This window comes from Phyllostomus hastatus, unplaced genomic scaffold (genome assembly GCF_019186645.2).
Source record: "Phyllostomus hastatus isolate PE091 unplaced genomic scaffold, TTU_PhHast_1.1 phas_scaffold_182, whole genome shotgun sequence".
NCBI classification, from domain to species: domain Eukaryota; kingdom Metazoa; phylum Chordata; class Mammalia; order Chiroptera; family Phyllostomidae; genus Phyllostomus; species Phyllostomus hastatus.
The window spans coordinates 27056584-27082964 of record NW_025334013.1 but is presented as its reverse complement, the minus strand read 5'-3'; the positions used below and the strand labels follow the sequence as shown (position 1 = coordinate 27082964).

Sequence of the window (26381 nt, the reverse complement as noted above, 5' to 3'; positions counted from 1 at the left end):
AAAATGGGGATAATAGTGGGACTTGCCCATGAGTGGCTGCTGTGAAAGCACTTACCAAAGTCTGTGACACATACTAAGTACTCACCCGATACAACAGGCGGGAGGAATTTGTGCATGAACACACGAAAGAAGGAAATGCCAGGGGAGGTGACAATGTGCGCAATGGCCGAGTGGCATGAATGAATAAGGCTTGACCAGAAAAGGCAACAAGTCCAGCATGGTTAGCAGATAGGGTGGACGCTCACAAGGGCAAGAGATGTATCTGAAGTCGGCGAGGATCAAAGAGGGCTGACTCTTGAGTGGCAGGCTGAGGAGCTTGAACTTGATCTTGTTGGTAATGTGGAGCCATGGAGTAATGAGCAGGATGGAAAAATAATTAGATTTGCATTTTGGAAAGATCACTCTGACTGCTGTGAGTAGAATGGACTTGAGATGGGCACATTGGAGAAATGGAGAATGCTGAGAAGACTGTTCATGCTGATTCAGGTGGCAATCAGGACCTAGGACAAGTGGGGACAAGGCGAGGTAAATGGGAGGGACTGTAAAGACAGAAGTAGTATGTTGGGTCATCCAGGACTGGTATCCAGCTGGAGGCAAGCCAGGGAAATAGGCCAGGCTCTCAGTAGTGAGGTCCAGACTGAGAATAAACATGTTGTGGCGTTATTAGCATATCCGTGATTGCCACAGGAATGACGAAAGTGGCCAAAGACAGAACCCTGGGGGAGCACAGACATGTAAGAGCAGCAGGGACAGAGACGGAGAAGGAGCATCTGGGGAGGCAGGATGGGAGCCAGCACAGAAGATGCCGTGAAAGCCGTGGGAGGTGTTTCCTGAAGGAGGTTGGTCAGCAGGGACTAATGCTGCTGCAAAGCCGAGTAAAATAAGGGCTGAAAAGTGGCTCTTCAATTTGACGACTACGAAGTGCAGAGCAGTTCTGGGGAGAAGAGGGTGGGGTCTGACTGCAGTGGGTCAGCAGGCGGTGGGAAAAGACGAAAGGATTATCAAATGTAAGTGGCTTGTTTTTAATCATCTTTGGGACCTCCATGCTTTTGTGGGTGGAGTGACACATGCCTGGGGCTTCCTCCTGGGGTGTAACTGGTGGGTTTGGCCCAGGCAGCACCAGCTAGAAATGGGGTGCAATACCTCCCTTTGCTCAGGAGGTGGCAGCACCACACTAAGTGACACCACAGGGACCAACACAATATATATAAATGTATTTTCAGGGAAATGAAGCTTAGTTCCCTCAAAGATTTTTTTGCAAGGGAGGATCCCTATCTTGGATGAGATTCTTGAGCAGAGGAAACTGAATGTAACTTTGGATTCAGGTCTTGACGCTGTCACGTACTGACTGAGTGGCCTTGAGCAAGTCCCGCTTCCTGGCTGGCACACTGGGGATAACAAGCCCAAACCCACCTCTCGGGTCACTGGGAGTCCCTAAACGGGATTGGCTGTGTCTGATGGCCTTGTGGGCAGATTTGGGGCAGAGGTGGGCAGCGGAGACAGGCTCAGAAGCAGAGGGAGGGGATCCAGACCTGAGGAGCCCCAGGGTGCTGCCTGTGGTCCCACAAAGACTGGATGGAGCAGAGGTTTGTTTGGGAGTCAGGAAAGCTGGGTTCAGATTTTGCAGCTGAGGGAACTGAGGCTCACAGAGAGGAAATTACTTTCCCATGGTCATACCCCTCAAACAGACAAAGGCATCAAAACCAAAGTTTGGAAAAGAATCTGATGTTTAATTTTTCTTTGAAGCATTGAATTCGCATCATGGGAAACAATCGGAAGTCCGTGGGACTTCTTGGCCACTACGGTGTGGGTCTGTTTCCTGCACTTGGGACTTCCGAAGGCATCCCTCTCCTCTGGCTCCTCTTTAACCCACACATTCTGAGTGCCCCCAAGTCTCTCCTTTCCCGCAGGGGAGACACGAGCAGATAAGGGCCTGAGAGGAGGAAGGCCACCCGAGGACAAGCCTGGACGTCAAGAGACGTGGGCTCAGCCCTGTTCTCTGCCTTCGCCTACTGGGCCTCAGTTTCCCCATCTGCAAAATGTGGCTGTTGAACCAGCCAGGCCCTGGAAGCCTTGGCCACTCAGACCATCATGAAAGTGTTCATTCCCCGCCCCCCCCACCCCACCCAGCTTCCCTGACCACCTCCAACTAAAGCTGTCTCCCAATGCCGTCACTGTCCCGCTTCCGTTCTGTTTCCTTCACAGCTCTTATCACTCTCTGAAATTATCTTGTTTTTTGTTTATATTCTGTCTAGACAGTAATCTACTGTCTACTCCCTGTGAACTGGGACTTTGTGAGCTTGGGAGAGCCGCTAGACTTGGCACCTAGTCCAGAGCTTGGCACGTAGGAGGGGGGAACGAACAATCGCAGAACAGATGAATGGAGGGCAGAGAACACAGCCCCTTGCTCTGTGAGGCAAGTCCTGGAGTCCCTGTTCCTCAGCCTATGGCCTGCTCAGTTCTGCCTCTCTTCTCTCTGTCTACCCCACCCCCTCTTAATGGAAGGGCTTTCGTGGTGGGGGGCCCTGGCCTGAAAGTCCAGCCTCCTTCCCGGCTCCAGGCTGGCACCACAACACCAAGCCAAGGTCTTTGCTGACGCCTTGTGGCTGTGGGCACACATAACAGGGACCAGGAGCATTCCCGGGTGGGAGGGAATGGATCCCAAGGGGCCCTGCTTTCCTTTTGTCTTGCCAGCCAGCACTGTTAATCACCTATGTGCCTAGCCTTTGCAAGGGACAGTGCTTCGTGCCCTCCGGGAGCTGACATCTGGATAAGGAGAGGTGGTGGGGCCAGGGGGGGCGGTGGTGGTGTGCAGGTCCTAAGGTCCAGGAGAGGAGCTGAGAGGGCGTCTGGTGGGAGAAAGTAGGTAAAGGCAGAGCCCACCCACATTCTGAGTAGGCAGCAGACCTGGGTCTCGGACTCAAGATCCTCCCCAAAGCAATTTTCACCCTCTCCAAGAAATCTTCCGTATCTCCCACCCATTTTAGAGATTGTTGGGAGCTAGCTGGCGGGGAGAGAAAGAAAGAGAAGAGGAGCTAGCTGATGCCGAGAAGCCACTTGGAACAAAGCCAAAAATGTTTCAGGAGGGTTTAAAGAATGTTCTGCTTTGTAACGTGTAACATAAACCTTTGACTTCACTGCTTCCAGGAAAATCCACCTGACTTCCTGGATTAGTCAGGTCTTGCTGGGATAATGCTGTGAAACAAGCAAGTCCCAAATCTCAGTGGCCAGGGAAATCAAACATTGTACCCTGCTAAGTCTCTAAGTCAACTGCAGTCCGGCTGAGGCTGGCCAGACCAGGCTGGCCTCCCGACTTCCAGTGGCTCAGGTCTGCTCCGTGTGGCCGCATTCTGGACCCAGGAGGAAGGAACAGCAACAACCTGAATCTCCTCCTGGTGGAGGAAGGAAACACGAAGGGTCTGGCAGAACGTGCCCTGCCCCTTACAGCCTTAGCTTAGAATAAGCACACTGTCTTTCTTCACACGTTCCACTGGCTGGAGTGAATCCCAGCCCCAAAGTCAGTGGGGTGGTAGAGTGGATGCTTGGTCCTCAGATGCCCCCTTCAGGGCCAGTGCACCCATTCCCCCAGCTGCTGGCAATCTCAGGTGCTGACTCACTAGTCTAAGAATTGCCCTTGGCCTTAGGGAACCGCCTCACCCAAAGTCAGGCCCCTCCCAGGGCCAGTGATTAGCTGATGCAGAGAAACAAAGGCCTGCCTCCTTCCCTCAGTTTGGCACAACTCTGAAGGGCTGTCTGAACTCCGAGCTCCTGCAGGTCAGCAGATGCCTCAGTTGAAATCACATCACACAGATCAGCCTCTCCCTCCGCCGGGTCCTGCCTCCCTGACATCCTGACAGATGAATCGCCCGAGAGCACTCCCCAATAAACCTGCACACGGCTCTCTGTCTCAGAAGCTGTCTGTAGGAGACCCATTGTAAGACAGGTAGGAAATTATACTCTGCCCAAAGTAGCCATGGTAACGGGGAGGCAGAAAGACTTTCAGACAAATCACACAATCTTATACCATCATTAAAGGATGTATCATGGAGATAGATCCGACTTATTTTGGCTGCAACAAAGTGCTGGACACGCACCCAACGTGCATGCAGCGGGGGAAGTGGGACCACTTCTGAGAGCTCCCCATGGGGGGCTGTGGTGATTTTACCTTTTCTCCTGGGGTTCTGAACAGGCCATGTCGTAGCAATGTTTCTGGGGCTTAAAAAAAAAGGCTTCCAAACCACCGGGTCCCACCCCATCTAGACATGTGTCGGGGTCTGTCCACCTGAGTGGGGCAAGTCTCAGGAAGGACTCTCAGCCCTGAGCATTCACAGCAGAAAGGGGGTCAGGATAGGAGGTCAAACCCCCACTCCGGGTGTTATGGGCTGAATTGCGACCCCCTAAACTCATTTGTTAAAGCCCTAACCCCCAGTAACTCCCAAGTGTGACAGCTGAGAGATGAGGCCTTTACAGAAGTGACCGCTAACATGGGTTCTCAGGGCTGTTCCGGTGGGCTGCCAGGCCGGAGGGCTCTGCCCCAGGCAGACCTGTAGTGTGTGGGTTCTGGACTTCATGCAGCAAAGACCTCACCACGTGAGTCCGGGTGACTGTGAGGGGGTGTTTAGTAAAGCTGGGGCAGTGGAACAAGGAAGGGCTGAGGACAGAAGAAGCAATAGGAGAGCCTAGGCAAGGCTCCTCTTGGTCCTCAGAAAAGTCAGAGCAAAGGGACCTTGGAGACGGATTCAGGGGTTTTGCTGCCCACTGTTCCCCTGGTTGGGGGTCCCATTGGGGTCCCCAGAGGAGTTTTTGTACATGCCTGAGAGAAGGGCACAGGTGGATCCTTTGTTTTGAGAGTTTTTATGTCTTCTGCAGGAGGAAATCCTAGGGGGCTCAGGAGAGGGTCTTGGCAGAATATTCATCAGCTTTCCAAGTGAGTTCTTAAGTGTGTTTATGTACCAAAATGAGTGCCTAGAGGCACTGAGTCATTTTCTGGTCAGTTTCACCTTCAAAGAATGTCACCACAGAGGGACCAGGACCGTGGCGGGTCTGCCCTAGCACGGTCAGGAATGTGCACACTATTTGTCCTAAGTGTCCTTGTTTAGGAAAGATACGACCTTGGGTCTATTACCTGGCTGTAAATTGCTCTGACCATTTTGTTCAGCTATTTGCCTCAGTTTCCCCATTCCACTTGCCAAGGAATTTTCCTAGTTTCTCACTAACCCTGCCACAGTCCAGTATGGCTGGTGTCCTTGCGAGAAGTAGTGATTACGAGAGAGGGTGAACAGGGAGGGAGGGCGCACAGACATGTGCATGCACAAGGAACCACCATGTAAACACACGGAAAGAAAATGACCACCTACAAGCCAAGAAGAGAAGCCTCGGAATGAAACCAACCCTGCTGACACCTGGATCTTGGACGTCCAGCCTCCAGAACTGTGAGGAAAGCAAGTTCTGTGGTTCGAGGCCCCCAGTCTGCAGCGTTTGCTGTGGTGGCCCCAGCAAACCAACACCCCGGCACAGCAGCCTTCACAGCCCTGCTGCACATAAGAGCTGAGTGAAAAGGGAAGGTGCACCACTCAGCTTCTCAGAGGGAAAACACAGAAGTTATCTTAACAAGTGCAACTTTCCAAAGCACATGAAACAAAAGTTTTTTTAGATTGGGAAATAAGCAGCATGGTTTTCTTTGACCGGCAAGAGTGTAAAATTTGCAAGATTCAGAGCCCCCCATGTCCATGTGAACTCAGCCCCTGTGGCACTGCAGTCCCAGCTTCTGAGCCTGGGCCTTAAGAGGCCAACTATCCCTGGCCGGGCCACTCAGTTGGTTAGAGCACTGTCCCCAATAAGCCAACGTTGTGGGTTCAGTCCTGGTCAGGGCATGTACAGGAAGAAACCAATGAATGCATAAATGGGTGGAAAACAAATCCATGTTTCTCTCAATTAATCAATCAAGAGGCCACCTAGTATCTGTTTTTGCCCTCTTGTCAGGGGAAGAAGTCCAGGCTAATCTACAGGAGCATGGGAAGGCACAGGGAGCAGAGAGAAGCCGTCCCGCTCGTGGACTCAGCAGGGTGCTGACAGCCAGCACCAAACACCAGACGTGTGAGAGAGGCCATCTCAGGCCACTTCAACCCCACTCAAGATGCCAAATGATTGCAGCCTGGTTAGCGATCCCAGGTGAGATCAGCAGAACTGTTCAGCTGAGTCCAGCCTAAATTGCTGACCTACAGAATCAAGAGTAAGTAAAATGGTTGTTGCTTTAAGCTGTAGTTTTAGGGTGATTTGTTACACAGAAATAAATAAATGGTACACTAAGCTAAAATGGCATTGGCTCTGGAGACCATATTTAATGACAGTTTGCGGACTCCTGTAGCCACCTGCAGACCCTCCTTGCTGAGCCAGACAAAGCTGGAAGATAAAGAGTGGCATGTGCACTGGTTAATTGTGCATCTGTTTTCCCCAGGGGCCGGATGACCTCGGGGCCCTAAGTGGGTCTCCTGCGTTCTGTGTATTATGCTGAGCCAGGGTCTGATGTACAGCAGGTGTTCCGCAGACGTTTACTCAAATTAGTGAGGTGCCATGGGACCTGTTTAAGTGATCAACATCTCCCCCTCTCCAAACTGGTCTCCCTGCACCCAGACTTGCCTCCTCAAATCCATCTTCCATCCTAGGAAGAAAACTTTCTAAAATTCAGATCTATCCTGGTCTGATCCCTGATCAAAATCTGTAACTGGTTCCCCACTGCCCCCACAGTTAAGGCCTGTCTCTTTGGAATGAGTCATGAAATCATTGCAAACCTTATCCCCTGTGTAATCCTGAAGTCGCATTTTGCACCACTCTCCTCCTTGCCACCTTGGCCGGGTCACAGGGACCTCTTTCTGTTCCTTTCATGCTCCACACTCTCCGGTGCTTCTGGACCTTCACATAGGCCCCGCCCTCCAGCTGGAGCGTTCACCACCGCCCAGCCCCCACGTGCGGCTAAATCCTACTCACGCTTCGGAACATGCGGTTGTTCATTTTCCCTGACTGAGAGATGACAGGAAGTAGGGACCACAATGGTTTCTGGGTAGTGGCTAATGGTTTGGCTGGATGTCCAGGGGCTCAGGAAGCACAGAATTGGAGGATTTGTGAGAAGGAAGACAGGAAGGGATATTGAGATGGATTTTCAGAAATGGGCACAGAGTGTGAGGAGACTTCTGATGCAAGTGAAATCTCACCCAAGGGCACCCCCGGGAGGAGGCTCCTGATAATCAGACAGCTCGGTGGCACGCCCCGTGGATGTCAGTCAGCCTCTTCTGCAGACCCCCCAGTGCTCCCTCAGCACACTCTTGTATGACGTGGTGATGGCGGCAAGAGTGGACACTATTTACGGGTTCAACAATATGGACTTACCAAGGCTGATCTGCCAAGTGCCACTACTGTCTGTCCAACCTACCATCAGCTGATTCCACTGGATCCTTTCCAATGTGGAGAGAGCAGTGATTCGTCCTCATTAACACAGCCAGACTACAAGTTTCCAGGAATCAATGGGAGGTAGTGAGAGTGGCTTTCTCCCTATTGCACCAAACCCCACAATTCTGTGTGGGTGCCGTAACAAAGTACTATAAACGTGGTGACTTGAAACAACAGAATTTATTCTCTCGCAGTTCTGGAGGCCAGAAGTCCATCAGTTTCACTGGGCCCAAATCAAGGTGCCAACAGGGCTGCCCTCCCCCCCAGAACTCTGGGGGGGTCTCACCAGGCCCTTCCGGGTGCTGGCATTCCTTTGCTGTGGCCACAGGGCTGGGTTTCTGCTCTGCCTCCACATTGCCTCCTCCCTTCCGTGCAGATGAAATCTTCCTCTGTCTCTCTCTTAAAAGGCCACTTGCAATTGGATTTAGGGCTTTCTGGTTAATCCAGGATAATCTTCTCATGTTAAGATCATTAACTTAATCACATTTGCAAAGATCTTCTTCCCTCACAAGGTAGCATTTTACAAATTCCAGAGATTAGGACCTAGTACCTTTGCTCAGCCACCATTCAGGCTACCACACCCACTCACAAAACCTTTGCCTCTTGTCCCCATGGCACTGGGCTCTGCTAATTTTCAGCCCAGGGAAGGGAAGCAACACAGTTCTCCTTGAATTGGAAGTTAGAACTTCTAACTGGCCATTTTTGGCTCCTCATGCCGCTAAACCAACAGGTAAAGAAACAGTTAACGTGCCGGCTGTCTGACTGATCTTCATTCCCAAAGGGAAATCGGGGTTTTGCTACATGATGGTGAGGAGGACTAGTCTGCTGCCCAGGGTGCCTCTTAGTACTTCCACGTGCCGTAGTAAACCTTCATGAAACGCTATGGCACCCCAAACCATGCAGGGCCACTGAGGATTCAGACCCTGCAGGAATGACCCAACCATATAAAGGACCCTAACCAGCTGAGGGCCTGGCTGGGGCCACGGGAACACAGAAGGACAGTAGAAGAGAAAAGACAGACATCAGCAGCGGATGGACAGTGCAGGTCCACTTGGGCACTGTGACGACCTGCCAGGTGTCCTGCAGCTTTGAGTGTCTCCTTCCTTGCTTAGTGTGTGTCCACACATGGGCATCATATGTTAGGCAATTTATTTTCTCCTCCCTCATCCTTTTCCCCAATTATTTTGTGTAGATTGTGATGGCTACCATAACAGCTTATTATTTAGTTGCAAGTGGGGTTGCGACTGAATTAGAGGCATAATTAACATCACCCAAATGTGGATTCGATAACTCACTACTAGAGATGGAGACACCTTTCGGACAGTGGGACCTTGTGTTTTTCCCATTTGTGGGGGAGAGGATTAGAGCGTTTTCCATTGTATGCAAGATAGTCTCTTCTTATTAGGTGGACGCTACCGTTGCTATATACAGGTCCAAACATGTGTGGACTGATGTGTTTGGATACTGAGTGTCAAAAGGGGTGGACTCTAGCATTTATGAAGCTATTGCCTTTCCGTCCCCAGTTCAGCCTTCTGCACCCAGCTCTGCGATCCTGGGGCTGGGACTCTCCGAACCACATTACTCCATTGGCAGCTTCCTCTGACAACAGCAGCACTGGGGGAAGACTAGAGAGCAGGAGTGGAGCCCTCCTCCATCCTTTACTTACTGATGGTACCACAGTTGATTGCACCCTTTGGCATTGTTCTGCACTCCCAGACAAACTTCCCTGTGTCCCCTAAGAGGTATTATACTATCACCAACCATAAAACACCCCTTCCTCAGACTTCTGAGCTCTACCCTGTAGGGCTCCCCCAATCAAGCTCCCCTATACTCCTGCTTTAGGTGCAGTAGCAGCTTACTGCAGCGATTTACCCCCAGGTTATCTGAGTGTTCTCTTGTGTTCTTTCAGCCCACCTACATCAGTGGAACCCATTCCCAGTAGTACGTTCTCTTGGTTGAAAAACCTGGTATAGTTTTCCTGACTGGACCCTGGCTGATGCAAGGGTCCGTTTTGTCACCTAGATCTAGCTGTGCACGGATCCACATGCAGCTCCTAGTCTTTTTCATTATCTGGGCCAATGCATTTCATTTTTTTCTTAAGCCATAAGGGATCAAGTTTTGTTGTTACAATCAAAAGTCCTCCCTAATCCAAAGCAACTCATCCCACCCCCAGACCAGGTGCCCCACACCACAGCCACCAAACAGCCAAGGCCAACCACCTCCTACTGAAAACTTTAATGAAACCAATAAGTTAATAAGTTAACAAAGTGAGGTACTTGCATATCTGAGAACTGGGTTGGTGGGGAACCTTGATGGTGGAAGGAGCGAGGGCTCCTTCCTCAGTCTCCTTTGGTCACAGGGTAATCCCATTCTCCCGCCCCTCTCCACAGCTCCGCCTCTGAGGGGCCAAGGGCTGGCTCTCCGGGGACAGTGCAGTGCAGGTTAGGTGAGCCACAATAGGCTCCACCCAGGGCATGATGGTGACATGCAGAGGGCATGTTGGGGCAGAGGCTGGGCACCATGGGGCTGAGCAAGATCCAACCCCAGCCCTGGTGCTGGTGCATGCAGGTCCCAGTCATGAGATGCAGGTGGCTGGGCCTGAGCCCCTTGTTCACTGGCACCCCACAGAGGGTCACCCTGGGCAACCCACTACCCATCACACTGCTTCCACCTGCAATAGCTTTGCAGAAGAGGGACAAAGGGGTAAGGATGCCAAAGAGGTGCTGGGAGCCTGGAGTGGATGGAGGCTGGTGCCAGTGTAGGGGCTGTGGACAGAAGGAAAGAGTGGGGAATGGAGGGAGAGGAAACTGCACATGAGTGTCAAATGCACGGTTGGTGCCTGAAAATGGTAGTTGCTCAGCGCATTATTTTTCTGTCTGGGACTTACAGTGACTAGGAAGGCAGCAAGCCTAGATGGGAGTGGGCCTGATAACCACCTGGAGTCTTTCCAGGGCTATCCAGGCCCCAGAGGCCCAGGCCTGACTTGTGCTGTGGTGACGTCGAGGAGACCCCTTGGGGGCAGGCAAAGGCAGCACTTGGAGCTCCTGGACCAGTGAGTATTCTTCTTCTTGAGAAAGGGGCGTTGGTAAAGCTCTGGGGTGGGGCCTGGAGAGACCTGGGGTCACTTCAGAGCTCCCCGTCTACCGAGATGCAGTGGGGGGGGGCGGGGCGCAACCCCTTGGCCACATCCTGCAAGGCTGGTCCACTGTCATCCGCTGCAGGGGCCCAGGAAAGGCTAAGTGGCTCTGTGCTCGTGTCTCCTCATGTGTGACTGCATGCGTTGGTGTGAGTGAGAGACTTTCTGCGGGGACAGGGGAACTAAAGGGACTTGCTTGTGTAACACGGAAGCATTGTCTGTGGGAGGTTTGGAGGAGAACACAGAAACTTGTGCTGTCGAATGTGAACGGAGGGCCAAAGAAGGGAGTAGACGTCTGGCGGGAAGAGGGCGCTCCTGGGAGGGGGCACTGGGAAAGGGAAGAAGGGCCCAGGCACTGTTCTTGGGGGAGGCGAGGGAGAAACAGGCCCCATGCTGGCTGGGGAGAGGTGAGAAGCTGAAGAGTGGAAATGGGGATCATGGCCAAGCAGCCTGAAACCAGCTACTGCTGGAGGCCCATCTCCCAATGGGGGATGGGCAGAGGGACCCCATAGGGGTCTCCAAAGTTGCATATTTAATATAGTTTGCATATATGGTGCCCACCTGCCTTATGGCAGGGTCCTGTGCTTGTTGGGTACCTGTGAGGGCACCTTGGGCCCACCCCCAAGGGGGCAGGGACTTGGCGGGAGGGCTTCCCTGCTCTGTCCGAAGGGCGGGCCAAAGACCTCACCTTGCATAGCTGGAAGCTGGTTCAGGGCCCAGAGCCCCACCGACCCGCTCCCACTCCCCGGGCAGTGCCCCTGCCAGGCGGACCGGGCTGAGCCTTGTTGGAACTGGCAGGGCACTGGGGGGCCCAGAGGTCGCGGGGCAACGCTGCTGCTGCCCTCCATGCGGCCTGGCATCTCATGCTCCTGCGGTGGGGTGGGCCGCTGGCACCCACAGAGGGTATTTCGCCCACCCAGGCAGCTCAATACTGCATGTGGCCTCTCTCCCCGCGAGGGAGCGAGTTCAAGTAAGAGAAGAGTCCGGAGGCCTCAGGGGGCGGGTCCGAGTGCCAGGCCGCGGGGCTGGCGGAGTGCGGTCCAACACTGAGAAGCCCCTCAGTCCATGTTGGTGCTGACCGAGCGGGAGATGCTGAGCGTCTGTGCGGAGACGGAGATGTCCTCGTGGTCCACAGGGCTGTGGTAGTCCGAGGTGATGTCGGGGTCTAAAAGCGGCACTTGAACGGTGCCCAGGCTGGCCGAGGTGCCAGAGCGCAGGCAGCGCGAGTAAAAGCCCAGTAGAACGTCCAGCTTGTGCTCGATGGACTGCACCTGCGGGCAGGGCACGGATGGAGGCGGAGCTTGGACGGCACTGGAGGCGGGACTTGGGGCCGGGGCGGGGCGATGCTGGAGGTGGGACTTGACAGGAGGGCGGCTAGGGGCGGGGCTGGCGGGGACTAGAGGAGGGTCACGGCCAGGAGGAGGGGCTTATCCCCACTGCGGCGCATTGGGAAAAGCGGAGCGTGGCAGGTGGGTGGGACGAGGCTGGTAACTTGGGCTTATCCCCCAGTCAAAATTAAATTGTGACTGGTTGAGATAGTCCAGCCGATCAAGAGGCAACCGCGGCAGGGTTAAATTAAATAGGTGGGACTTACACGGATTTATCCGAGATTATAGCAATGGGGCGGAGCTTAGCCGAAGAGTGTGGGTTTATCTTAGGCAGCCTTACTGGGGAGGCAAGGTTTATCTGTGGGGCGGGGTTCTGCCGGGTCGGAGACCCGTGGATCCTCCGTGGGCCTCCCTGGCTGGTGGGCGGTCTGGGCTGCGACTCAGAATCGCACCCTCTCCTCGCGCTTCTCTCTGCGACCTTCCAGAGCTTCTCGGTGGACAACTAGCTCCACCACACCACTGAAACGCTCTCGCACACTCACCTGCTTCTCCACCTTGACCACGCGTCCCATCATACTAATTTCATCCGCCGCCTCCGTGTCCGAAGGCCCCTTGTCGCCCTTCTCCCGGGCCTTCCGGTCCCCAGGGCTCCTGCCCACAATCTGGTCCACCCTGCGGGGGGAAAGGGAAACGTCAAAGGGCCCAGACACACGCCTCCCCTCCCTCCCACAAGAAGCTGGAAGGGAAGACACGGCTTGCGCAGGGAGGAGGCTGCCTGAGGAAGGGGGCCGTTTTGTCTTGCCAAAGGAGGGACCTGGCCACTGCTTTGAGGGTTTTCCAATTAGCTAAGCAAAGGCATCACACAAAAACCTGACAAGTAAAACATGTGCTTGATGGGAGGACAGGCCGGGAAATGGACTGGGAGAAGAGGAAGAGACGGTGGATCACCAGGTGCACAAGGTGGGAGCTGGTCTCACGTCACCTTCTGCTCTCCTTTAGGGCAAAATGCTTGAAAGCACTTTCTCTGCCCTCTGTCTCCAATTTCTCTCCTTTCATTCTCTCCAAAACCTACTCCAACCAGGCTTTCATTTCCACCATTTCGTTAAATCTACTGTTGTCTAGATTCCAAATGACCTTCATGTTGCTAAACTCAATGATCATTTTTCAGTCCTCGTTATTCGTGACCTATTAGCAGCGGTGGGCACATCTAAGCAGCCTTCTTCTTGCACTTTCTTCATTTGGAGTCCCAAACCCCACTCTCTCCCGGTCCTTCTACCTCACTGGCTGTCCTTCACCCCTAAAAACTGCAGGACCCAGGCTCACTCCTGGAAACTCTTTTACCTACTTATTCTCACTCACCAAGTGATGCCTTCACTCCAGATGTTCATTCTGCCTTACTCGGTTAACATCACATCTATATCTCCGGCCCCACACCTCTCCTCTGACCCCCCCCCCAACTGCCAGATCAACACTCCACAGACATCACAAACCCAATACACCCCAACCTTTCTGATCAAAACTTACTCTACTCACTGCCTTCCCTGTATCAACAGACAGCAACTTTTTGCTATTACTTAAGCCAAAACATTTTCTTCATCCTTGATGCCTTTCCCCACCCCTCCTTTATGCCCCATCAAGAAACCCTGTCCGTTCTACCTTCAAAATGTATCTAGAGTCTAATGATTCCTCCCCACCTCCACTGCTGTCCCCCCTCCCCCGTCCAAATCTTCTGGATGTCTGAAGTGACATCCGACATCCTCCCTGGTCTTCCTACTTCCACCCTAGCTCCCTGATAGGCCGGTCTCAACACACCAATCAGGGTGATCCTTTTAAGATGTAACTCAGAACCCATAGGTCTTTTGCTCAAAGCCCTCCAATGCTTGCATCTCACCTTGGATGAACACCAACATCCTTGCAGTGGCCTACAGGGCTTTGCACAGTTTAAGTGCCATCAGCCTTCTAACCTCATCTGCTACTTCTCTCACATCAGGTACACGAGGCTCCTTGCTATCCCTAAGACAACCCCCCAGCTACCTGCCCATCGCAGTGCCTTTACACTCGCCGTCCGCTCTGGGATCGCTTTATTTAAATAGCCACAGGGCTGTGTGCCGCACCTCCATCTCTGAAACATCACCTCTTCTCCTGTTTAACACTGTCAACCCTAAAACCCTAGACCTCCTTTCCCTCCTTAGCATTGATGGTCATCTGATACATTCCAGTTTCACTTATTTATCATCTGTTCTCCTCCCACTAGAATGAAGCCTCCATGAGGGCTGGGACTCTGTTTTGCTTTCCGCGTCTGACAAGTAACAAATGCCCAATGACTACTTCTTGAGAGCACGAATGAATGAACAGGCAGTGAGAATTCAGGCCACAGGAGGAGAAGGGCAAGGTGTAGGGGACTGGGGTCTTGGTGTGAGAATTTGTTCTGTATGCTCTTTGGAGAGAAGTGCCAGAAGATTCTAGACACAAAAGGTAGGTAGCATAGAGGACAATGTGCCTGTCCCCTTGGGAGATGGGAGGTCATTGAATATTTTAAACCTATTATTTTATGAACAGGAAACAGTCATCTAAAGCCTTCTCCTGAACTGTGCTCGTCAGTAAGATTCTCACAGAGGCCCTGCCGCCACTGGGGTGGTTCTTCAGGCTCTACAGGTGAGGGTTCTGGCCTCAGCCGTGAGAAACTCCAGCAGCCACAGTGGCCCCTAGGGGGCGCTCGGGCTTCATTCGGGCGCTGGTGGAGGGGCTTTAACCTTGGGACCTCGCCCTAAATCCGGGGTTGAGGCCTCCCTGCTCGGCTCCCCCAGGGGGATGGGGGCGTGCGTACTCACCGAGCCTGCAGGCTCTTGATGCGGCCCAGCATGTCCAGGTGCCCTGCCGAGTACTGTTCAATGACGTCCTTCACGTCGTACGGTCGCAGCGTCTCCTTGAATTTCCTTTTGGCCACCAGGAACTTCAGGATCCTGTCGGGGGAGTGTGTCTCAGAGGGAAGGAATTCTGTCCCAGCCCCGTCTCTGTCCCTTCGCCACGCCCTGTCCAGCACTAGAGCTCCTCCTGCCTGGGCCAAGGCGAACAGCCTCTGCTGGTCTCCCAGCCTCCCTACCTACCAAGCGCCCTGCCCCGCCCCATCCCCGCCCCATCCCCGCCCCTTTCCTTAGGTTTGTTTGCTATTCTTTAATGCGCTTGTATCTGCAATCGCATCAGCCTGGGAGGGCAGAGACGGGGCCTGGTTGCTCTCTGCTAGGTGGCACACTGTTGCTGTGCAGCGCATCTGGGAAAAGCGGAGATTGGCAGGAGGGTGGGACGAAGCTGGTAACTTGGGCTTATCCCCCAGTCAAAATTAATGTCTTGCAGAAAGATTTTTGCATTCGCTCCGCAAATGCCTACTGGCATAGCTGTGCTGGACCTTGGGCACACGAAAGGGCGTCAGATCCAATGCCTGGCCTCAGGAGCCCTGGTCTGAGGTGGGGATCAGACGACACAGACAAGGATGGGGTGACAGGGGCCATGTCAAGGAAGAGAGAAAGAGGGCCACGAGAAGGGAGACCTTGGCTGGGGAGGTCATGGGAAAAGACTTGAGAGTGATACTTTTTAGCCTTGGGGCAAGAGGTGGCGGATGAAGGGAGGTTCCCTGGACACAGGCAGGCATGGAGGCGTGTTAGTGAGAGCCAGTTCAAAGCAGCTGAAACAAGATAGGAAGGAGAGGGATTAATTCATGGGAGGTGGAAGGTGGGAGGAGGATATGGGAAGACAGGGAAAGAGATTGGCCTTGAGAGAGAGGCTGGAGGAGGGTATACCAAAGAGCCCTGAGTCCCAGCACGGACTGGGCGATGGGAAGTTGTGGGTGGTGGGCAAGGGGCCATGTCGTTTACTCTGCTTTAGCATGTCCATTCTGCTAGCCCTGGAGGGAACCTGGGAACCTGGAGCTTATTTCCCATGTAGGTGGAATGTAGGTGGAAAGGCCATCTCCAAGGGATGGGTCTGAGCTGGAAGCGGGCAGTGGGGTGGAGACACAGGACAGCTTTGAGCAACTCAGGACTGAAAGCAACTGAAGGCTTCTAAGTCTGAGTCCAAGGTGACTCCCATGGCTTGGGTGACAGGATGGATGGTGGTGCCAATGCCTGAAATGGGGACCCGGGAAGAGGAGCAGGTTTGGGGCATGCTGGGTAAGGAATCTGTGGCATGGTCAAGGAATGTTGACCTGGGCCAGGGGCAGCTCAGCCATGATGTTCCAAAAGCCAGTCACTTGGAGGGGGGAGATGGGCTGCTTGAAAAGAGCGTGGGAAGAGAACTCAGATTCTCAGGGGTGGCGGAGGAATCTAGGTGACCCTGAGTTGTAAAGGAATGCACAGGAAAGAGGCCTGTGGGCAGGTGCATCATCCGGGGAAGAGAGGAGGTGAGTCTGGAAGGCCTGGGGCTGAAGGCATCTCTGGAACTCGAGCCGCAGAGACCAGGCCAGGCCTCCATGCCAAGGGGCCTAGGGGCCAGATCCATGGCTGGACCATGACTAAAGGGGTCAGGAGACCCTGGTTACCTAGTTGTGGAGGCGAGGAGAGAGCCGGTCGAGTCAGCGGGGTAGGGGGTTTCAAACCTTCTGACCAAGACCTACCATAAATACATCAGTACACACAAACCAGCACACATGTCAGAAACCACTACACGCAAACACACATGCATGTAACTAAAACATATGCCTCATAAACATTATTTACCCTTACTACTAGGAGGCATGTGGGTATTTTCTATTCATTGTTTTTTAATGCTGACCATGGCCAACTATATTGATTTCACTAAGTTGATTTCAAACTGTTGTGACCTGTGGTTTAAAAACCACTGCTCTAGAGGAAGTCCTAGGGAAGCAGGCAGGCTGAGGACAAGGCACCCAAGAAGAGAGAGACAGTCTGAGACACAGATGGACGGGAAGAGCGTAAGACAGAGACACGGGGAGAGACAGGCAGATGCTGATGCACAACCAGGGAGCGAGAGTCAGTGAGGAGAGCCTGACATAACATGAGCAAGAGGAAGGGGAGGGAAACAGAGTGGACGCTTCAGCTGTGAGGAGCGGGGCTGTGATGGGCAGCTGAGCCCACGGCCCCGCCCAGCCAGCCCTCCAGACGTAAGAGGACGCGGGGACCCTGCTGGGAGCCATATGCCACCTCCTCACCCACCCGCACAAGGGTGCCAGGCGGGCAGCAGCTGGCGTGCCCAGGAGCTAGGCCAGACCCGGCCATGAGGGCAGCCCCAGATGGGGAGCAGCAGTGGGCTGGCAGATGAATGCGGGGAGGTCCCCCCGCAGACCTAAGTCTCACCTGACAGAGCGGATGACCGTCTTCACAGCGGGCATGACATCATCCACGGTGAGCTCGCACTGGTAGCTCTTCTCCTCTGCCACTTCCTCGGAGGGGCCCTCTGGAAAGTCAGGGGACCCAGGTGGTGGCAGCAGAAGGGGCCACTCCCACCCCTACCACCACATGCCAAACTACCCTTAGAGGTACTGGTAGGGAGACCGAGGCCCAGAAGGGCCCAGAACCTTCCTGGGGGCACAAGTCAAACCAAACTCCAGCCTCCCACGATTCCCTACCCAGAGTGAAAAGCCCCAGCTCGTGGCATGGTTTCTCCCTGTGGCCAGTCAGAGTAAACACCTACAAGGTGGCCAGGTGTGTGGGAGCGCCTCCGGCCTGGCCTGGGGCAGTCCGCACAGAGCCCTGGAGGAGGCCCCACCGGCTCCCCCACACAGGACAGGGAGTCCCGGAGAGGAGGGGCTTGTGGCCTCTGCACACAGTCGCACACAGTCTTATCCTTCAGCCAAGCGGGAAGGAAGTTCAAGGGGCTGGCTCCCCTGCCCAGCTCTGCCACCGGGAAGGCCCCTTGACCAAGTCATTTCCCCTCTGGATGAAAGAATCAGCTTTTCCGAGGCTGGTGCCCTGCACTGCACAGAGGTGGTGCTGTCCTGGCCCCACAGCGGCAGGCCGTGGGGGGAGGCCAGGTACGTCCTGGGGCAGCAGGGAAGAGGAGGCCCGGTACCAGCCATGCCCAGACTCTCACGGGTCCGCTCCTCCCAAAGACTGGTTTGTGGGGTTCTTTAACTTTCTAGGAAAGGGCTCTCCGGGTTGTCAGCCAGCAGCATGTTAGGGGCTGACACAGCATGAACAGAGGCAGCACAACCAGTCCCCTCTCTCCAAGGCCAAAGGGGTGGCGTCCTGCCCCCACCCTCCAGGGCTGTCCACCCACCCCATCCTTTCTCCGCCCAGGGATCTGGAGCATGTCGACTCTGGGAGAACTCTTCCAGGGGACTTGGTCCAACCCTCTTGTCTTCCCAAAGAGGACACTGGGGCACAGAAAGGGGCAGTATCTTGCCTAAGTCACAGTGCAAGTCAGGAGCAGAGCTAAAACTCCAACAAGTGACCTCTTGCCCTGGCCGGGTGGCTCAGTGAGCTGGAGCATCATGCTGTGCACCAAAGGTCACAGGTTTAATTCCGGGTCAGGGCACATACCCAAGCTGCAGGTTCCATCCCAGTCAGAGCACACATGGGGAGGCCGATCCATGTTTCTCTCTCCCCCTCTCTCTGTCTCTTTCTCTCTCTCCATCTCTCTCTTTCTCTCTCCCCCCTCCCTTCCTCTCTCTATCTTTCTAAAATCAATAAGCATATCCTCTGGTGAGGGTTGAAAGTTTAAAAAAAGCGACCGCCACCAGGTTCACAGCCTCATACAGTACCTGCAGGCGGGCTGGGTGGAGGGGGCAGGGCGGAGAGCATGGGCTATGGAGCCGGACAGACCTGGCTGGGGATAACAGCTCCGCCACTGACCGGCTGAGGTCTCAGCCTCCACATCTGTGAAATGGGGATAAAAACAGAACCCACTTCCCAAGGTGGCTGGGGGAAGGAAAGAGAGAACCCAGTGCGGGGCTGTACACAGCCAGGCTCCACAGTAGGGACCCCTCCCCCTCCCAGGGCACATCTGTAACGCAGCTGGCTTCTCATGAGCACTCACTATATTCCAAAACTCTCTGCTCAGCTTCCATGGATGATCTCCTTTGGGGTGCGTTTAATGCTCACCACAATCCTATGCAGTAGGTACTAATATTGTCCCCATTTTATAGATTAGGAGAATTAGTCCCTCAGAGATTAGATTACTCAAGAAATGGCAAAGCCAGGATTCAAACCCAGGCAGCCTGGCTCCAAAGCCTGTGACCTTAGCCCCTACCAAATGCCACCCTCTGCCTTCTCATTCAGTTCTCGGTCCAGAGCCCAGCAAAGAGGCATCATGACACGCATTTTACAGCCCAGTGCCCAGAATTGGTGAATCAGCTGCAGGGCCAGGACTAGAACCAAGTCTTTCCGCCCTCAGCTGCAAACTCTGTCCCACCCTGCCACCCTCAGCAGGTCCTGGGCCCCAGACCCCCAGGGGCTCACCCTCAGCAGACGAGCGGGGTTTGAGTCTCAGAGAGGCCCGGAAGCGGGTGCGGTCATTGAAGCTCCAGCTCTTCTGGACCTTGGTGGGGCTGCTGGCCTCACCCACCTGCTCACTGCTCGGGGAGGTGGCCATTGGCGGCGGGGCCAGGTGCTGCTTGGAGGGGGCCGTCCGCCGCTGGGAGGTGCCTATTCGGATGCGGTCTTTGATGCCCATCCGGCTGCTGGCAGAGCAGATCGGGTGGGGGAGAGGGCCAAGTTAGCTGGAGCCAGGGTGGGTATGAGTGGAGACACAGCTGTCTTAGGACTTGGGGGTGGCTATTGGGTCTTGGTTCTCCAGCAAGTGAAGACTTCCTGGGGTGGAGCAAGGGTGCAGTGAGGGGGCCCCTGACTCTTACAAGAAGCTGATCCAGGGTCAGTCTGGGCAGACCCTCCCCCCACCCCCGACCTCCCACCCCTCATTGCCCAGACAGATAAGGGGTGCACAGGAGACAGATGTCAGAGTGGGAGGAGTGACAGAAACCCAAGACGGAAGTCAAAGACAGACAGGAGGACAGGGGAGCTGGCCTGGCCCAGATGGGTGGGTGGGTGGAGGTGACAGGCCACTAAAGGGTAGAGAAGCCCACCTGGCCACGCACCCCGAGGTGAGCCTCCAGCTCCCCGCTGTACACAAGGGCAGGCTCTGTGGACTTGAGGGTATGCGTGTGTCTGTGTGCATGCAACAGTGGGTACACATGTTCCAGTGTGTATGCATATGTTGGTGTGTGTGTCCATGTGTCGATTTATATTTCCCTCTTTCCCTACTTCTGGAACTATCTAACCCCACACTGACCAGGTTGGGGCTTTAGGACCTGGTATGGCTACATGGGGCATGCACTGCAAAATCCTAAAGGCTCCATCACACAGACTTCAGCGTGAGTGGCGGCCCGGAGGTGTGCAGAGTACTGGCCTGCTGAGGGGCCGTGGCCCTGTGGTCTAGCTGCCGGGCCCATGTGCATGCCCAGGACCAGTCCAGTGCCTGCCTTCCCGGTGAAGGTCTATAACCTGTTCTTCTGTGGTCTCCCCTGCTTGAACTGTGCCCCCCTGGACTGATAACCTGCCTGTGTGAGTGTGGATTCTCCCTCCTCAGCCCCACATGCCCCCACTGCCTGCTCACTGAGTCCCCAGTGAAAAGCACCTACACATGTCTGAGCTCATGTGAGCACACAGGTACACCTCTGCACATGTGCAAACTTCTCTTCCCACAGCCAGGTCCCCACCACGTTCCCCAGACCATGGAGGAAAACAGTGGGGGAGCTCAGGGTCCCCACACAGGCCCTGGATAACCAATACCTGGTAGAGTAACTCTGTGTCCAAGAGGTTCAAGGACCATGTTATCGCTGTTGGAGTAGGACCTATGCAAACGTCCCCCATCCCATGCCCCGTGGGTGTCACAGCTGCCTCCCTGCCGTGGCTCTCCACTTGGAAGGCCCCCAGCAGGTAGGTTCGGGGGCCCTTCTATCCCAAATGTCTGTGGCCCTGGCTCAGGAGAACAACAGCCAGTCTCAGAGGAGGCCTGAGGTGGGGCAGAAATTGGGGGACAAGACTGTGTCACCTACTTTCAAGGACTTTCAGATCAAGGGTATAGCAGAGGACAGACTCTGGTTTCAGGTTAGGTGGGAGCCGGGGCCCCCCATGCCTGAGGCATGGGGTCCAGCGTACAAAGTCAAGGTACTGGGGTCAGGGAGATCTCGAAACCAGGGGCACCTTCGGGAAGGCAGCCAGGATGTAGGGCCATCCTCACAGGGAGGCGCCTCTGCCCAGAGGGGAGAGGCCATAGGTCAAGGATTGGGGCCCTGAAAACCAAAAGGGAAGGACAGGGGTGGCCCCCGCAATCCAGCATGCTGTTTGCTGGCCCAGTATCCCCTCAACATATCCCAAAGATTCCAACCAAAGTTTGAGGTTGGCTCTCCCAAACTTTCCTCTGCAGAGCCATTCCTGCGAGCTCTCCTCATGCTGGCAAGCACCCCCATGCCCACCCAGCCCGTGCACCCCATCCTTCTGTCCTCCACTCCTTCAAGGGGGAGAGGGAGAGAGGGAGGTGGGGAAGACCCTGACACTCAGCCAAGGGCCTGGAACTCCAGATCTCGGCGTCCAGCACATCTCTCCAATGGTATTCTGGGGGCAGGGGGTGACCTCCCTGTCATGAGAAGTATGCAAGCAAGATAGCTTGCACTCAGCAGGACTTATGAAGGAAAGGGTCTGGGGGCTTGTACTAGAGGCTTTGAAAAGTCCCTTTCCGGCTCTGATTCTGTGGTGGCTGAAGGAGCTCCCAGCCTGGGCTGTGGGCTTCTGTAACTCTCCAGCCAGCCAGAGATCCTGCGCTCCTCTTCAGTGTGAAAAGGCTGTTTTCCCTGGGGTGGCCCTGGGTTCCAGCTCCTTCGGCAGGGCCCAGACAGGGGCTCACATTGGCCTTTCTGGAGCCTAAAAGCTCAAAGAAAACGGAAAGAAACCTGGCACACGGCGGGCATCGAAGGAGCGCCTTCCTTTCCCAGGCTCCTTCGAACACGCAAGGTCCTGTCTCACTGCCTCAGCCCTTCCAGTTCTCAGTCACTTCGTGTGGTGGGCTCCGCATTTTCCATCCCTGTTTTACAGATGTAGAGGGAGGTGAAATGACTTGCCCGGGGTCCAGGGCTCCTAGGGTGGAGCGAAGACTGGAACCCAGCTTTCTGACTGGACAGACTGTGTTCTTTCTCTGGAACAAGCCATCAGGATAGGGCCCGGGACCGTACTTCTCAACTGGGGGTGATTTTGCTCGCTGGGCAACATTTGGCAGTGTCTGAGACAGTTTTCGTTGTCACACTGGGGTATGCTGCAGGCTAGGGATGCTGTTAAACTCCCAGCCAGCCATTCACTCCCAACAGCAAGGAATTATCAGGCCCAAAATGTCAGCGGTGCCGAGGTGAAGAAACTAGGGCCCAGATCGAGAACGCACATTTCTGAGAAACGGGGCCTCTGGGTAGAGCAACCAGGAACCCTGTCACTCATCCCTTACTCACGGGCCCCCCAGTCCACAGGCCTCCAGAGGCCCTTCTGGGAAACCCAGGACTCCGAGAGCCCAGGCTTCCCGGCAGGGCCAACAGGACGAGGCCCACGGGGACTCTTGGGTTCTTCATGACCCAGCTCTGCCCCCAACCTCAGCTCCTGACCTCTCACCCTCAGCTCCGGCCACGCTGGGCTGCCTGGCGCTTTGCCATGGCTGTGCTCTCTCTCGCCTCCTCACCTTGCCACTTCCTTGATCTAGAACGCTCCCCCTCACGCCCACTCCTTTTCGGGCCTTCTCGGGGTGAAATGCCCGAGCCAAGTTCCACAGGCCCTTTGCCTCCTCCTTTCACTGCACTTATCGCACCGAATAGCAATTACTCTTTGCAACTTTCCAGGAACCATGTTTTATTCATCAGTGTGTCCCCAGTGTGGGGCCCGGCGCGGGGCAGGGACCAAGGAATGCAGGGGTGATGTGGCTAAAAGAGCTGGGCCCTGGAATTAGCGAGGGAGGTGCCAATCTCACTCCTTCAGGCATCTGCTGGTCCCTAGGCAGGAGATGGGAAGGTCAACCCAAGGCCCAGCGACAGTCAGAGTGGCAGGGACTCTCAGAGAGCCTCTAGTTCAATCTCCCATTCCACAGATGGGAAACTGAGGTCCAGAGAAGGAAAGCAATTTGGCCAAGATCACACAAGGGGTCAGCGGCAGAGCCAGAACTCATCCCAAGGCTCCTATAAGTGTCCCTCCTGGCAGAATGGGCACCAGGCCCATGCCCCCAGGTTTGGCAGAGGCATCCCCCAGAAGGTGAGGGGCTCATCGGGACCCTGAGGCAGATGGCAGGCGGCAGGCACATGCACCTTGTCCTTGGCCCATCCTGTCCCCCTCTCCGGCCCCCAAACTGGGTGGAGCAAGGAGAAGTGGGGACAGGAGGAGCAGGTAAGGGGGTACCTCGGTCTCCAGCTGGCGTGGATCCGAAAGAAACTCCGTTTATTACTAAACATCTGGCTGGAAAGTTGAGAACAAGACACAAACAGAGGTTAGTGGGGAGGAGACAGGTGGGCAGAGCTTCCAGGTGGAGCTGGCCTCCTGTCGCTGATGGGAGAGAAGGCCCCCCAACCCAAATCATCCTCAAGCCTACATTCCCAGAATGCAGACGTTCCTGAGCTTTGCATGAGGATCTCCCGGGGAGAAGGCTGAATAAGCAGACTTCTGTGTCTGTCCTCCAGAGATTCTCCTTCTCTGGGAGAGGCCCAGCTATCTGCATTTTCAACAGATACCCCACAGATGCTGATCCAAGGAGTGAGTGGACCATGCTTTGAGAAACACTGCGTTAGCACGTCACCACAAAACCCCAAAGAAAGGAGGCGCTGGCACTGACAATGCCGGGCCCCAGGAAGTCCTGCTCCTTGTCGTCCTGGAAATGTGCTTGGCCTGGGCCCATCCACAAGCACCACTGAGGGTGTGGCCAATCAGGGGTGTGTATGTGTGTAGGGTCCCATTGGGGGCACCCACCCCATGGGGCCCAGGCAGCCAAGATTAAGGATATGGTCATTGAAGGAATCTGGCCAAGATCACGCAAGGGGTCAGTGGCAGAGCCAGAACTCATCCCAAGGCTCCTATAAGTGTCCCTCCTGAATCTGGTGCCTGACCTCCCAGAAGTCACAGCTCAGACCCCTGTGGTCCCTCGGTAGAAGGGACACTCCACCCCTACCACCATGAGCCCCAGCCACACAGACACTCCAGGGCAGACAGACAGAAGGCTAGAAATTAGTGACAGCCAAGTGCTCAGCAATAATCTGTTCCTAGGCCTTGGGGGGCCTAGAGACCCAGAGCAGCTGTGAGGGGTGGTACCGTGCTGGTCTCCGAGCTAGTCTCTATTCCCAGAGCCTTCCTCTTCAGGGGAGCTGAGACCAGAGTGACTGGCAGCCACAGAGCACCTGGCTCAGCTGCGCAAGGTTGTGCCAATGCCAAAACTTGTGAGTTTCTGCCTGAAGATGGGATAACGACAATGGCCTTCGGGCCATGACAGAGAACCCGAGTGCAGTGCGGCTGCACCTTGGATACAGATGCAGGGAGCTGCTGACCTGGCCAGGCTGGTCACGCTTCCCCTGCCTGCAGCCCCAGACCTGGAGGGCTCCACCCCCCCACCGGCTTTCCGCTAAGCCCCTGGCCAGAAGTGTCCTCACTGAGAACAGGGAAGGAATGCTGCTCCCAGCATCCCCTGCACGGAAACCACCCCCTCCCAGAAACCGAGAGATCCAAGAGCTCCTTATCTATCAGCTTAAACATCACTGATTTTCTGCCCAGAACCCAGAGGCTCGGAGTGACTTGATGACTTTTGCAAGGACACACAGGCATCAGGTGGCAGAGGCAAGCTTTCGCCGCAACTCCTCCTGACCACAGAGGGGCTCGCCTCTGCTCCCCTCCCTTGTTCTGGGCCCCGGGCTCAGCATCACACCTGAAGCTCAAGGCCCTGATGCCCGGCTGGCTGATACAGGGATGATGTGTGAAGATGAGACAAAATAAAGAGATGGGTAGAGGACAGGTAGGAAATGAGGTGGGACTGAATCCTTGGCCTCCAAGCTATACCTCCACAGGGGCAGCCCCTTTCCCAAACTGTGAGTGAGGGGGCTTCCCTTATCCAAAGAGGCTTAAAAGTCCACTATTAGGAACATTTTATGTGGGAATAAGCATTATTTCTTAGTTCTTCTTTCAGGATGCAAAAGCTCCAGGCAAGCCAGGTCAAGGGGAAGAAGATTGTTGGGAGCAGCAAAATGTCCCTCAGTAAGGAGGCAAGGCATTGTGGGAGAATCCCAGGAGGATCCTCTGGGTTAGCAAAGCGATGGACGAGGGTTACACAAGACAAGAGCATTCGTCATTGGTTGAGTTTACGTAGGTCCTACAGCGGTTCTTAGTCACAGAGCTCTCTTTCCAGCTGGCATCTCGTTCCCAAGAGGCAGCTCAGTGTCTAGCCCTTCCTAGAGAAACATGCTGGGGGAGGGGACCCTGCCCTCACACCCCAGGACGGTGTCCACGATTACCTGAGCCGTATGCACCTGTGGCCAGCAGCCTCCTCCTCTCTCCAGCTTCCGGGGAGGGATGAGGGTGCAGGGATGGAGGAGTGAGGGGGGCACGTAGAAATAGAGAAAGAAAGAAGACAATGGAATGAATGGAGGAGGTGAGGGGAAAGGATGGTGTGGACAGATTCCCCGACTTGCCCAGGTGACAAAAAAGATGAGTCCAGCCTGGCCCTTCCAGAGAGGCTCTCGGCCTGTACCTGACAATGCCTGGGAGTCCCCAGAGCAGTCCCAGACACCCATGTAGCGGCCGGAGGCAGGTCTGAGACAGGATGAGACAGAGAATGAAGAGGAAGAGGAGAAGCAAGAGGAGGCGGTGGCCCCACAGGGCCCCTACCTTTCCCCTGGGCAGAAGGAGGCGCTGCCTGGCCGGTGGCAGGTGGCAACGGGCGGGTAACGGGAGGGCGCTCCATCAGGTACCGGCGCCCGCCGCACCTCCAGGGGCCGTAGGCCCCCATTGCGGGCCCGTTGCACGTGCTCAAACAAGAGGGCCAGCTCTCTGCAGGAGAGGGCGCCGTCAGCGGCAGGCAGGGCCCTGGCACCACCCCTCACCCGGCGGGCACTGAGCTCCCAGCTCACATCCCACCAGGCCCTGCCTCTCTAAAGGTGTTCCAGGGGCTCGGGGTGCAGGGGGCGAGCCTTCCTCCCTCCCTTTCTACACCTGGGGATCCTCAGGGATGCCAAGTGTGGCTGCACAGGTGTGGCACACTCCAGAGCACCGTCGCCAGGGGCCAGCGGGAGCTTGAATCCAGCTTGCTCTGCCCATCGAGCTGACCGCCTGGACGTAGAGCTGTGCCTCCCCGGAGACTGACAGGAGCCCTAACTCCTCACCCTCCAGATATGACTCTGGGCTTTAGGGGGGAAACTGAGGCTGAAGAGGGAGACTTGATGGAGTGACGAGCCCAGCTTCCTTCGCCTGCAGCTCTGGGTTCTTGGAGACCAGATCTGGGGCTCAGCTTCTGCC

General features: G+C 55.2%; 1 protein-coding gene across 5 annotated transcripts in view; it reads right to left on the bottom strand.

Moving 5' to 3' along the window:
• Window positions 1-9673: 9673 nt before the first annotated feature.
• KCNQ4 (potassium voltage-gated channel subfamily Q member 4) overlaps window positions 9674-26381 on the bottom strand; it is a 54607-nt gene continuing 37899 nt past the window's right edge. The window contains exons 9-14 of one of the 5 annotated variants that reach the window (XM_045858637.1): window positions 25755-25916; window positions 19323-19543; window positions 17220-17319; window positions 14742-14873; window positions 12453-12582; window positions 9674-11853 (exon numbers count right to left, since the gene is read on the bottom strand). In XM_045858637.1, the coding sequence (XP_045714593.1) occupies window positions 11641-11853; window positions 12453-12582; window positions 14742-14873; window positions 17220-17319; window positions 19323-19543; window positions 25755-25916 (958 nt within the window). In that variant the 3' untranslated portion in view covers window positions 9674-11640. Of the gene's footprint in view, window positions 11854-12452; window positions 12583-14741; window positions 14874-17219; window positions 17320-19322; window positions 19544-23288; window positions 23346-25381; window positions 25427-25754; window positions 25917-26381 lie in introns of all 5 variants that reach the window. The other 4 variants (XM_045858639.1, XM_045858640.1, XM_045858638.1 and 1 more) reach the window with 4 other exon arrangements.